General features: G+C 42.2%; 1 protein-coding gene across 2 annotated transcripts in view; it reads right to left on the bottom strand.

The window, feature by feature from the left end:
• MAMDC2 (MAM domain containing 2) overlaps window positions 1-11,983 on the bottom strand; it is a 222,146-nt gene extending 210,163 nt beyond the window's left edge. For both annotated transcript variants that reach the window (XM_021001775.2, XM_021001776.2), the window contains exons 1-2: window positions 11,454-11,983; window positions 10,949-11,062 (exon numbers count right to left, since the gene is read on the bottom strand). In XM_021001775.2, the coding sequence (XP_020857434.1) occupies window positions 10,949-11,062; window positions 11,454-11,487 (148 nt within the window). In that variant the 5' untranslated portion in view covers window positions 11,488-11,983. The remainder of the gene's footprint in view (window positions 1-10,948; window positions 11,063-11,453) is intronic.
• Window positions 11,984-13,028: the final 1,045 nt, after the last annotated feature.

Below are 13,028 nucleotides of genomic sequence, written 5' to 3'. Positions count from 1 at the left end.
CTGTCAATGGCAGAATTCTCAAATCCCGGGGGCTCCCAAATAGATTTGGCAAAACAGGTTTCCATCTTAGGAAGGCACAAACCTTTCTTTGGCCCTCTTTCTTTGTACTAGCTCCAAATACTACAGAGATGGTGGCTCTACCACCTATCATGTATTTTCTTCAGAGCTCACAACTTCAGAGACCACGGGGGGAAAAAAAAAAGCTCACAAATTCCCTGACAGAATCTCCCATGGTCAGTCTTGCAGGTAGAGTATGATTGTCAGAATGCTCAATTCTACCCTTCCACCCCAAATACTCTCTCTCATATGTATAAAGAGTGGTGGTTCTTGCTTTCTCCCCCCCCCCCATTTCTTTATTATTCTATGTTGCAAGAGATGACTCACTGAGTGGGGATGAAAAAGGGAGGAAAAATTTTTAGAAATGAAGGGGATGTAAAAAGAAAAAGATGTCATAGAATTTTTCACAAGGAGAATGATTCTTGCTGGGTTGTTTTCATTTTTAAAAACTCAAGGAGAAAGAGTAGCTTTAAGGGTACATAAGGATTCAGCTCAACATCATACATCATCTACAACTATAATATAATGATAATTAGTACCTTTTGAAATTTGAGAGGTAGCAAGGTATAGTAGACAAAGAATTGGTTTTGGAGTCATAGAGTATAGACTTTAAATCCTGGTTCTTTTATTTACTAGCATATAACCTTGATCATGTTATATCACCTCTTTGACCAATACAGGTAATGATTGGACTGGACTAGATAACCTCTAAGATCTACTGCAGCTCTCAGTCCTGTAATCTTGCAGGTTGACAGGTAGAAACCATGCACTTTCCCTGGGAGTCACATTGGAAAGAGAATCCTGAGCTACATAAACCAAAGCAATTCTTCCACATTTTCTGAATCATCAAAGACTGAACTATCTTGAGTTGATTTTTTATTAAGTACATGTTGTATCCTAACTTTCTGGAAACTGGTCCTCCATGTACCATAACTGTAACAAAGGTATTTATTTAACCAGAACACCTCATTCCCAATCATCTTGGATAACAGAGAGTTTTATGGTATTTTTATTGACCAAATTATGATCCTTAGTACTTCTTTTCCTTTGGGGAAAAAAAAGTGTGTGTGTGTTGGGGGGTGGGGTGTCCCATTCACCATACCACAGTTTCCTATGACTCTATTTCCTCCATTCCTGGTTGGTTGTTTTTAATTTGGAAGGTACGAAGAACACAAATTGGCTGGCCCAATTTGATTTCAAATCTTTTCTATAAAATAACGAACCTGGTTAATGTGCAAAAAAAATTTGTTCCAAGGGTAGAGGAAGTTGTTGTGTAGTATAAAAAAATGATGGATTGGAAGTCAACAGAGACCTGGGTTACAATACCACTTCTAAGGCTTAATAGTTAGGTAACAGGTGGGTAGAGTTGCCTCATCTCTCTGACCTCTCAGTTTCTTCATCTATAAAACAGCATTCTTATACTTTTAGTGGCACAGTGGATAGAACACTGGGCCTGGCATCTTCCTGAGTTCAAATATGGCCTCAGACACTTAGTAGCAGTGTGACCCTGGGAAAGTCAGATAACCCTGTTTGCTTCAGTTTCCTCATCTGTAAAATAAGCCAGAGAAGGAAATGGCAAACCACTCCAGTATCTTTGCTGAGAAAATCCCAAAAGGGGTCACAAAGAGTTGGACACAAGCGAAATGCCTGAGCAGCAACAGCAACCTATCTTAAGGGACTATAAGGATAAAATGAGATAATGTTTGTGAAATACTTTATAACTTTAAAGTATTATCCAAATGACAGCTATTATTCATTACCTCCCTTCACAAAGCCAGTACCGACAGCAGCAGCACCTTTGAATCTTACACTAGGGCTTTTTTAGAGATTAATCTGTTAATAACTATTTCAAAGCCTGAAACCATCTTGTAAAAAAAAAGTCTTGACTAAACAAAGTTCCTTTCCACATTGCTTTGCTAATATTTAGATGGCAGGGGACCAGGGAGTTCCAGCAGCAATGAGGCATATAATCCATGGACCTGCTTGTCCTGTGATATGTCAGTAGCAAAGTAATGGCAAATTGATTACAAACTTACAAACTGCTTCATTAGGGTGCTGTGCTTGCTACAATTGCCTGTCTCAATAGTTTGAAGACACACAACATAAGAGGGCCCAGAATCCATACATTTTTCCAAAGGAAGTAGGAAACACAAGAGTTTTTCTGGATCCTGGAAATACCTAATAGGGTCTAACTTTTGAATTGTGGTGATTGTCCTCTCCTCCTCCTCCCCGCCTCCCCACCTTCCCCAATTCTAACACTCATTCCTGCTAACAAGTCTGAGGTGGCTAGGTGGCTCAGTGGATAGAGTGCTGGGCCTGGAGTCAGGGAGACCTGAGTTCAAATCCAGCCTCAGATAGTTCCTAGGTATTCGACCCAGGGCAAGTCACTTAACCTCTGTTTGCCCTAACCCACTGGAGAAGGAAATGGCAAACCACTCCAATATCTTTGCCAAGAAAACCCCATGGACAGCACTGGCGTGCTATGGTCCACAGGGCCACGAAGGTCAGACATTACTGAACAACAAAAGCATGGGTAATTAATTATGGGGCATAATTTGTGGAGTACCAGGGAAGTTCTTCACCTCAAAACATCTCTTCCTGAAGGAAGGAAGATGAGGCAATACACGATAAATGACAGAAGAAACTAACTGCTACAGGAAGAAATACAGAGGACAGAGAAATTACTATAAAATGAGGAAATGGGAGAGAGCTTCAAAGAGACCAGAAAAACCACAGAAAAATATTCTAGGGAACAATATGTAGAGCAGTTTGCTTGAAGTACAGAAATTATAAAGAGGAATAGTATAAAATCAAAAAGAGGTTACAAAAACAAACATGTTTTTGAGTATTTTTCTTTTTTGAGCGAGGCAATTGGGGTTAAGTGACTTGCCCAGGATCACACAGCTAGTAAGTGTCAAGTGTTTGGTCTGAGGTCGGATTTGAACTCAGGTCCTCCTGACTTCAGGGCCACACTCTATCCACTACACCACCTAGCTGCCCCCTAGTAAGTGTCAAGTATCTGGTCTGAGGCCAAATTTGAACTCAGGTCCTCCTGACTCCAGGGCCAGTACTCTATTCACTGCGCCACCTAGCTGCCCCAACTTGAGTATCCTTCACTAACTACTCTGTAATAGAGTAAGGAGAGTCATGAATTGAAAGCCTAGAAATCCATATTCCAGTCCTGGCCTAGCTTCTAAACAGCTGGGTAGGAGATCCAGGGCTCAGGGAAGTGAGCTAAGGAATGGAATAACGAGTACTAAGGAACAGTGATCCTAGGGCAGGGATGGGGAACCTGTGGCCTCAAGGCCCCACGTGGCCCTCTAGGTCCTCAAGTGCAGCCCTTGGACTGAAAGCAAACCTCACAGAACAAATCCCCTTAATAAAAGGATTTGTTCTGTAAAACCTGGGCTCAGGCAAAAGGCCACACCCAAGTTCCTAGAGGGCCACACATGGCCTCAAGGCCACAGGTTCCCCACCCCTGTCCTAGGATATAAGGAGATCAGGTGCCAGAGATCAGCAACCTAGGCAAAGTGACTAGGGAACAGAGGCACAGGCCAAAGAGTGGCAATGCAAGGGGTTAGAATCTTTCCAAGGAGTCTGGGTAATAGGCATAAGGCAATAAGAGCAAGAGGTAATCTTGATATTGAGCCAATTTTCTGACACAAGGATTTTTTACATGAGGGGATTCTGAGCCTTTCATTATGTTGTGGATCCATTCCATTGTCTGGTGAAGCCTATGGAATTCTAAGAATAATATTTTAAATGCATAAAATAAAATAAATAGGATTACAAAGGAAACACAAAATTGACATACAAAATTAAGTCCATGGACACCCGATTGCTTTAGATGTTTCCTGCCCTAGGCCAAAGAACTGGTCTCAGAGATTAGCATGGCCTGAGCCTGTAAGTGAGTAGTGGAGCAGGAGGGTGTGATGAAAGGGGTGGATTGGGTAAAAGGTGAAAGATGGAAGAAGTAGATACACACAGGTATAGAACTGGAATAAGGTTATGAGAAACTAAACAATTCCTGAATGTTAGAAAACAAGGAAACAAAAAAAAACATACAAGGAAGGGACCGTGTCGGAAGATGTGACTAAAATTAGAATTCCACAAGCTACCTGTGCAAATCAGTTTCGTTCTTTAAGGCTATTCATAACAGTTTATCCCCATAAAGTTTGGCCCAAACCCCTACAGTTTTGCTGATAATTTCCTACCCCTGGAAAGAGGTGGTGGGAGCATGGTATTGCGATAAGCGGTTTGGGGGAATAGCAGATGATCATCATGGCAAAATAAACTTTGGATGGCAACCTGGTTCCTGAAAAAGGGAATGGGTTTCCAAGATTGAAGATATCAGGGAAAAAGGCAAATCTCCTCCTATCCCCTTCACCACTGATAGCCTAGGGCAAATCACCATTGCCTCACCCTAGTTAGAACTCCATAGCCAATTCATGTGCATGTGTGTGCATGTGCATGTGTGTGTGTATGTGTGTAGCTTTAAGGTTTACAAAATGTTAACTTTATAACAACCCTGTAAAGCAGATAATAGGAGGGGCTGTATTCTGCAAGCTGATAGGCATCCTATCACTCCTGCAGCTCAAAGCCCTTTCCTCATTTCTGTAGTGCTTGATTCCCTAGGCTTATCCATGAGCTCACAAATGGAAAGAGTGGGGAATTTTGAACAAGAAGAACTGAGTTCAAACATGAGCTCTGCCACCTATGACAGGTATGAACAGGGACAACTCATTTAACCTTGATGGACCTCAATTTCTTCATCTGTAAAATGAAAGTGTTGGACTAGAGGATCTTCTAAGATCTCTGCTAGCTCTAAATCTATGATCCTTTGGTTTTACAGGTAAGGAAACTGAGGCTCTGTGAGGTTGGATGACTTGCCCACACAGTCTGTTAAGAATTCTCTCATTTCTATTCCTGCTGCTTCAGTAGTGCCAGGATGCGCTCAGGTCATACACAATCCTTGTGGATATTTCCTAGAATCCTCCCTTCAATTTCTGCCCCTAAAACCTGCCTGACCAATATAAAAGCCAGTTTTTCATAGCCCCAAAAAAGTATTACTTTGTGCTACTGACCCTTAAGATTTTTTAGATTTTTTAAAAAGCCATATTCAGGATCTATGGAATAGGTCCATGTTACAGGTAAGATCATGTCATTAATAAAGTTTCTGTAGTAACTAAAGCTCCTTGCAGAGGGTCCAAGTTGACCCCAAGCTAGATATATTTCTGTGCTGTGGCTGGGGATAGGGGGATGGGGGCTACTAGAATGAAGCCGTGGCAAAGAATTAATAATAACAGTGGCAGGAGAACAAAATGCTATGTGGTATGCAGAAATAACTTGGCTAGATTCATCAGGACAACTGCCTCTCTGAAATACACACATGAGGGAAGCTATAGATTCCAGTTAGACACCGACTTTTAAAAGAGTGACAGTTGAGCTCCTGCCTGAGATGCTCATAAGAGCAAAATAAATGACAGCTTCAACTCCATGCCAAGAGTGAAAGCAGGTCATAACAGTAACCATCTATTGCAATGGCAACTGTTCCAAGTCATTTCCAGGAGACATTCCTGGGCCAGTCTAGGGAACTGGGCACTGCAGAAACCAGGAAAGGGCCCTGAGCTGTAGGGAATACAGGATGACAATCAGCCCCCAAAATAAGGCCCCTTGTGGTATATATCAGTGAGCCAAGTTTCTAGCTACAGCTCAGTTTAAAGAAAACACCAGTCAGGATTTATCATTGTTAATAATAATTGGTATGTACTAATTGCAGAAATGAAACTCTGATGTCCAATCAGAGAAAACATCCAAAAGAGAGAAAATGCAAGGTAGGAGAAGAAAAGGAAAAGAAATGTCCCACAATCCCATTTGTGGACTTACAATATGCTCTTAGCATATTTTAAATTTTCTACTTCTTTGTTATCCTATATTCAATAGCCTGCATTCCTATGTTGTATTTAAAGGCGTCTGAATCACTATTATCCTCTTTGGGTCAGACAAGTCATTATTTTATAAGAAGCTTTGCCACAATCCCATCTCTGGTAAGCAAGCTATTTCTAGTATTAAGCATTTTCTCAAAACCTGATTCTTTAGGCACTAAAAATCCTTTAATCATAATGAAGATTTTAACTTTCTTTGCCTCTCTTTACCTGATATCTTTTCAATCTCTCTCTCCCCCTTGATATAATTCAAAGTTCCAAATTGTAACTGTGAAACTCTATGCCCATTTTGTCTCTGCTCCTTTCCTCAGTCCACAGAGCATTTCCTCATAAAGAGTCAATGGAAGATATCTTATATCACAGATGGTCAAGCCCAGCCTATGATTACAATAGGAACAAAAGCAATTCTGAGCATCTGCTAAATACTTGGAATTGTGAGCCTCAGACATCGGCACTGCTCTACTGCCTTTAGGAACCTTAAACCCTGGAAGCTAGCAGGTGAAGAAGAGAAGCTGGTGCTTTTCTAAAAGCAAAGTACCACTGTCCTTTGTTGTTGTCCAGTCATTTCTGACTCTTCATGACCCCATTTGGTCTTTTCTTGGCAAAGATTTGCCAAGTGCTTTGCTATTTCCTTTTCTAGCTCATTTTACAGATGAGGAAACTGAGGCAAACAGGGGTAAGTGACTTGCCCAGGGTCACACAGCTAGTGCCTAAGGCCAGATTTAAACTCAGGAAAATGAGTCTTCCTGATTTCAAGCCCAGTGCTCCAACCACTGTACCATCTAGCTTGCCTACCCCTGTCCTTAAGATTTTGTAAATCTCAGCCGCATCTTTTGAATTAATGAATTAATAAGAGTTTTTGTGGCTTTGGTGAAAAGCTCCAGACTCAGCAGGACAGTACACTGAAAAGATCACCGGCTTCTGAATCAGAGGACCAAGTTCAAATTCTACCTCTGTCAATACTCAGCCTCAGTTTCTTTATCTGTAAAAAGACCAGATGACTTCTCAGGTGCCTTCCAGCTTTATCACCCAGGGTGAAGTTTCAGTTCTGACAACTTACTGCCTGGTCACCTTGGACAAGTCCCTTTACCTCTACAGACTTTAGTTTCCTTATCTAAAAAGTAAGCATAACTCCTTTATTATCTATCTGGCAAATTGCTGGGAAGAAAGTTCTTTGCAAAACTTTAAAGCATTAATTAAATGTGGGTTGTTCTTATTAATAAAGAAATTAAGATATTAAGGTTAACCAAATGGTACACTATGTCTCCCCCCCACCCCCCACACCTATGATGGTAAATACAATGTGAAACATTCTCAAAGGGCACAAGCAAAAAAAAAGAAAAGAAAAACATATATATTCCTCCGAGCTGGCCCTAGGCAAAACTGTGAAAAAGGCAAAATTTATTTTGAGTGTCCTTCTGCTTCTAACATATGCATTCCTTTCCTCATGGGTGGTGCTTTCCCTCTCTTCCCAGGTGTTCTTTGTTTCCCACAACTTGACCCTGCCCCAGCACTACTGCAGAACCTCACCTGTGTGCCCTGTTAAAGTTTACCTATGCAGGCTGGTCCATTCCTATTAGATATTAATCTGATACATGCTACTAATTCTTAATATACCTCCCAAAGGTAGGGCTATTTTAACAGGGGATTTCTGGAGATAGAAAACCTTAGCCCAAAGGAATGCATGCAATTTCAGACTGTAAGGAGGTATTTTTGGATAGGGTCCTCTCCCCCTCTTTCTCTAAAAAAGTCACACTTAAATAACTATACCCTTCTCTAATTCCTTCAGCTGTGCTTTTGTGGTAGAATGGCATTTCTCACACCCTTACCCCAGCTACCAAAGGGCAAAGGTATCTCAAGTAAACCTTTGTTAATAGCCAACAAATTGAAGTGGGTGAAACCAATTTTAGGAGGATTTTGTTACAAAACAGCAGAGAAGCTTTACAATATGTATACTGAATTTCAGCCTAGGATACTTTTATTGTGACCAAATTACCTATAAATAGAATTTAGAATGGAAAGAGTGAAACAGCCTTTAACTGTCCCCTGGAGCAGCAGGCACACACCTACCTAACTTCCTTACTTGAGTAAACATTCTATCCAAGTTTTAAACCTTTTTGAAAACCAGATTTGTAATGGCATAACTTCCATAGCTGTAGTCCTGGCAGGCAGCAAATAAAATGAATAACTTTTCCCCCCAGCCAAGCTAGCCCTTCCCATCCCCCCCCAAGTCAAAAAGCAGTGCCTGTCGGTAGAAAGAAGTGGGGAAAGAACAGTCTGCCCATTATAGCATTAAACTATGCTCAACTTCTATATGTGCATCTTGATGCCACCCCTAAAGGTATCCCTCCCTACTGCCCCTGTGCCAGCTCAGCAGAAGCCTTCCTGTCAGCCTTGGAAAGGAAGTAGGGTTTCTAAAAGTCATAGCTTATTGAAATGTTGTGGTGATCCCATAAGGCTTGTGGGTTGTAAATTGAATCAGAGGTTAACTGTGGAGCTAAATTACCATCCCTACCAAAGCGCTGAGTGTTCCCTTCCTATCTTTGACTTGGAGATGGCATTTTATTTTTAATTTAATTAATTTTCTTTCATTTGTGTTGATCTCTTGTTATTACATCTCCTCCAATTCCAAATATATCCCTCTCCCCTCCTCTACCCACCGAATGATCCCTTGTCATACAGAATTTAAAAAAAAAAGAGGGAAAAAAAGTAATTCGGTGAAACTAACCAGCACATCAGTCAGCTCTGGCAGTGTATGCAATGTGCCACATCCATAGGCCCCCACCTCTGCAAAGAAGGGAGGATGGTACATTTTCATGGACAATTTTTTTTTAAGAAAAACGGTTCTGTTTGGTTTTTTTCTTCCCTGGTAAAACTGACAACATGTGTAGGGAGAACACATTATCTAGAAAGTAAATCCAAAATGATAATACTATAGCATCAATTTTGGTTCATAGACCTCTAGAGCTAGAAAGGATCTTAGATGGTCCTTAAATTAGTTCAATTCTCTCATTTTTACAGGAGAAATTGAAACCAGAATGATAGTAATGACATAGCAAGGAATTGAGGTCTTTTGATCAGAGATTTAACTAAGTAAAAACTACAGTTGGGGCAAATTCAACAGTGTGTTTGGGGTGGGGATGGGGTTCAGAGAACAGTTCCACTTTGGGTGTAGTCACACAAGGAGGAGAGAGCTCATCCCAATATAGTATAACAGAAGGAACATTGGCTCTGGAGTCAGAAAACCTGGATTCAAATCCAGTCATCGTAGGCAAGTCACTTAACTTCTTTGGGTTTCAGTTTCCTCATTTATAAAATACCGATAATAATAGCACAGTTGTGAAGATCAAATGAAATCATGTAAATAAAGCACTACATAAACCTCAGCAATTGTTATTAGTGCTATTGTTAGATGGCCTCTGAGGTCCTTTCTGACTCCACTACTATGATTCTATGGTTCCTAGAGAGTCCCATGGATCAGCTGTCCCCTGTTTTCTAGAACACTGAGAGACGAGGGACAAGGACAGCAGTTACCATAAGATCATGATGGATAGGAAATATGCCCCTTACCAATATGTTAATGCCCTAGGACAAAGCCTTGTTTAATCCTGCCCTAGGTTTGGGTGCATTTCTAATTCCAAATTCAGTGCTGTCACCAGGACAGGTAATCTTTGACACTTATTTTCTCAAAGTTTTACCAGACACACTGTCAGGTGGAGGTATGCAAGACACATGGGGTTTAAGTGATTTTAAAATCAAACAAGGGTCAGTGAGTCAGCCCTGAACTACTCATTTCCAGTGCCCACTAAGCCTACCCTTTGATAACCATAAAATAGGAAATGCAGGAATAGAAAAGGTCACCAAAACCATCTTATTTTCTCAGCTAACCAGACAGGCTACTCAGCTGTCAACTCAGCAATGCCAGCTTGGATTTTCAAACTGGTGTTTTGTGAATTTGACATTCTCCAATGCAATTACATTCTGATAAGTTTTGGATCTGGGAACAAAGGAGCAGGGAAATAAGTTAATTTGTCCTACATTGTATTCCTAGCCTGAATAGGCCAAAGAAGAGAGGAAAGTAGAAAGAGGAAAAAAGAAGAAGCTCCATACTAAACTAGAAAGTTCCTTATTTCACAACCAAAAAAGGATGAGATAACCCTTTTTTTGACCTTTATTAAGGAGCAAAATATCAACTTAAGTCACTAGATCTTAGACTTACCACACAGAATCAAAGATTTAGAGCTTGGGAAACCCTTAGAAGCATCTAATTCAATCCCCTTATTTTAAGGCCCAGAGCATAATGATTTGCAAAAGATCACAGGGGTATTAATGTGTCAAATATGGAATTTGAACCTGGGGTCTCTGATTCCAAATCTAGAACCCTTTCCATTGTGGAAAATAAAGCCCAAGGAAGCTGTGTCTAGCCCAAGGTGACACAGCTAGTTAGAGATGAAGTAGGATCACAGTTCATCTATATCCTTCCAGATCATCTCACTTTTCACAACCTCATGCTACCTCACTCTATCAGAGAAAAGATAGGACTTTGTGGTGTAACAGACCTTTAAAAAGACATCTAACAGCTTCATCCAGTTTTAAAGATGAAGAAATTCAGATTCAGAGTTTAGTAACTTGCTCAAGGTCCCACAGGTAGGCTAGTTGAGATTTGAACTTGCAACTTCCAACTCTCAGTCCAGTCTTTACAGTATAAAGAAAGGCAACATGACTTTAAGATTGTGTGCAGCTTTTAAAAAGTTTTTTTTTTTTTATGGAGAGGGAAAGTAAACTGATGATTATATCTTTTTACTGTCTGATTTCTTCTCTTCATGCCCTGTTTAAGAAATCAGATACTTTGGGTTTCTTCTCCTCTGTGAAGAAACGAACATATCTAACATTAGATTTAAAAAATCCTGAAAAAGTCAAAACCAGAAAGGCAAGACCATCCTTACCTTCCTCATTTAAAATCCATGGCAAAAATGTAAATATTGAGTCAAAGCCACAAGTGCTGTCTTCAAAGGCACAAGAGCCAGCAGGGAGCTCCACAGCTCTGGCAAACTGCAGCGCTGCCGGTACAAAGAAAGTTTCAGTACACGCTCCCAGGGAACACTCACCCAAACTTTCAGCAGAGGTGACTACATGCAAGCCAGGGTAGGTGGAGGGAAAGCATGGAGGAGAGAGGGGAGAGTGGGTGCCTTGAGAGTACCCTTCCCCACCGTCTACTCCCCCACCCCCACCCCAAATACTGGCCAAGACGGGAACCGAGAGCAAGATGCGAGGGAGGAGCACAGGGCATCGCGCGCTCAGGTTCTCTGAGTTGTCAGCCCAGGAGAGCCTGGCTCGTTCCAGGGACAGCATGGGTTCCCAGCAGTGCACGCCCGTAGGCAATGCTTCCCAGAGCGGTGGGCAGCATTAGGGGCAGCCTCGAGTGCGCTTACTCCTAGTCCTGACCCTTACCTTGCACGGCCAGGAGGACACCCCACAGGAGCATAGTCGCCCTTCAGGGAGGCGTTGGAAAGATGCAGCTCTCAGAATTCAAGCTGACAGCCCACTGCAACGGGATGGGTTTGAGTGGGACGGGGAGAGGGAGGGCTGGGAATCAGGGGCGGCAGGACAGGGGGAAGGAGGAGGGGGACGCGACTGTGCAGCCTGGAGGGGGAGGGGGATGTCGAAGCCGTCGCCTGGAGAGGCAGCAAAGTGAGTTTCTAGAGGAGCCCAACTTTGGATCTCGGCTCGGCGGGGCTCAGCGTGAAGCTGGAGGTTACGGAAGGCGGGTCACGAGCGCCGATGGCTGCAGCAGCAGCTACAGAGCTCGAGTCCAGAGTGGAGCTCACCCTGCTGCACAGCTGGTCCTCAGCGGAGCCGGGGGCTGGGGAGGGAGGAGACAGCTGGAGGCTTTCTGGCCAAGCCTGAGGCTGGCTAGGGAGAAATGGGGAGAGGAGAAGGGGCAGGTCAGGGTGAAGTCCCTTGGCTTTGGGATGTGACTCTGAAAGAATGATCCAGGAGGCAAGTCTACAGGGAGACCCAATACTGACTTGAGCGGGGCTGACAACTCCCCGCCCTTCTTCTGTGGGAACTAGATTATTTCTGGGGACCTCTGCGTCAGCTTGCCCACATCTGGCATACCGAATCATCTAGGTTTGTCCCTTATTTTTAACCTCTTCTCCCCAGAATGGAACAGGGTTGGAATATCTTCAGGGCATACTCTGGGGTGTTTTGGATACTGACAGTGCAGCTTTACATAAAAATGCCCATATGGCTTCACCAACATTCCTATTATATACTCTGTATCCAGAGGGACTAGTACCTCACCTTGTGTTGAGCGTCCCTCGACCCCCGCCCAGAGCTAAAAATCTGTAACTCAGCTAAGGAGATAGTACTGTTTACTGAGTTGTTTTCATGGTCAGATGAGTCCTTTTTTGCCTTGGTTTTTCTCTTGTATCAATGTGGATGACAAACGAGGTTTTTCTTTATAAGCATCCAAAATGTTCTTTTTGTATAGTTTGGCAAGAATTTACACCTTCCTAAATCATTCCTCCCAGCTCCAAAGTCACACACACAGACACACAGACACACACCAATCCCCCCCCCCCACACACACACATACACACTAAACCATTTCAGGGGCATGGATAAAGAGTAAGGAGCTAATACAATATATGATGTCTGCCCCTTGATCTTGTTAGATATATCTGAGATAAGAAATCTTAGGGAAAAGAGAGCAAGGGTTACTGTTTAAAATTTTAAAAGTAATAATAACTCATGTAGTGCTTTAAGGTTTACCAAGGTCAGTCTTCACATTCTTATGTATTAGTCTCAGTACTCTAATTTTGCTACCCCTATGGGTTCATCAATGCCTACTCTCTCCATTTTTGCAAATTCCACCCCATCCATCCATCCCTGCCCATCCTGCAGGACTCTTTTCCATGTTCTTTCATAAGTTCAACATAGAGGGTCCACCCAAAGTGCTGAAGACCTTCCTCAAATTCCAATAAGATTTCATTGATAGCTTAAAAAAAGACTATAACAATT

The sequence above is a fragment of the Phascolarctos cinereus genome, unplaced genomic scaffold (assembly GCF_003287225.1).
Source record: "Phascolarctos cinereus isolate Bilbo 61053 unplaced genomic scaffold, phaCin_HiC Scaffold_4;HRSCAF=312, whole genome shotgun sequence".
In the NCBI taxonomy this organism is placed as follows: domain Eukaryota; kingdom Metazoa; phylum Chordata; class Mammalia; order Diprotodontia; family Phascolarctidae; genus Phascolarctos; species Phascolarctos cinereus.
This window is presented reverse-complemented; position numbering and strand designations above follow the sequence as displayed.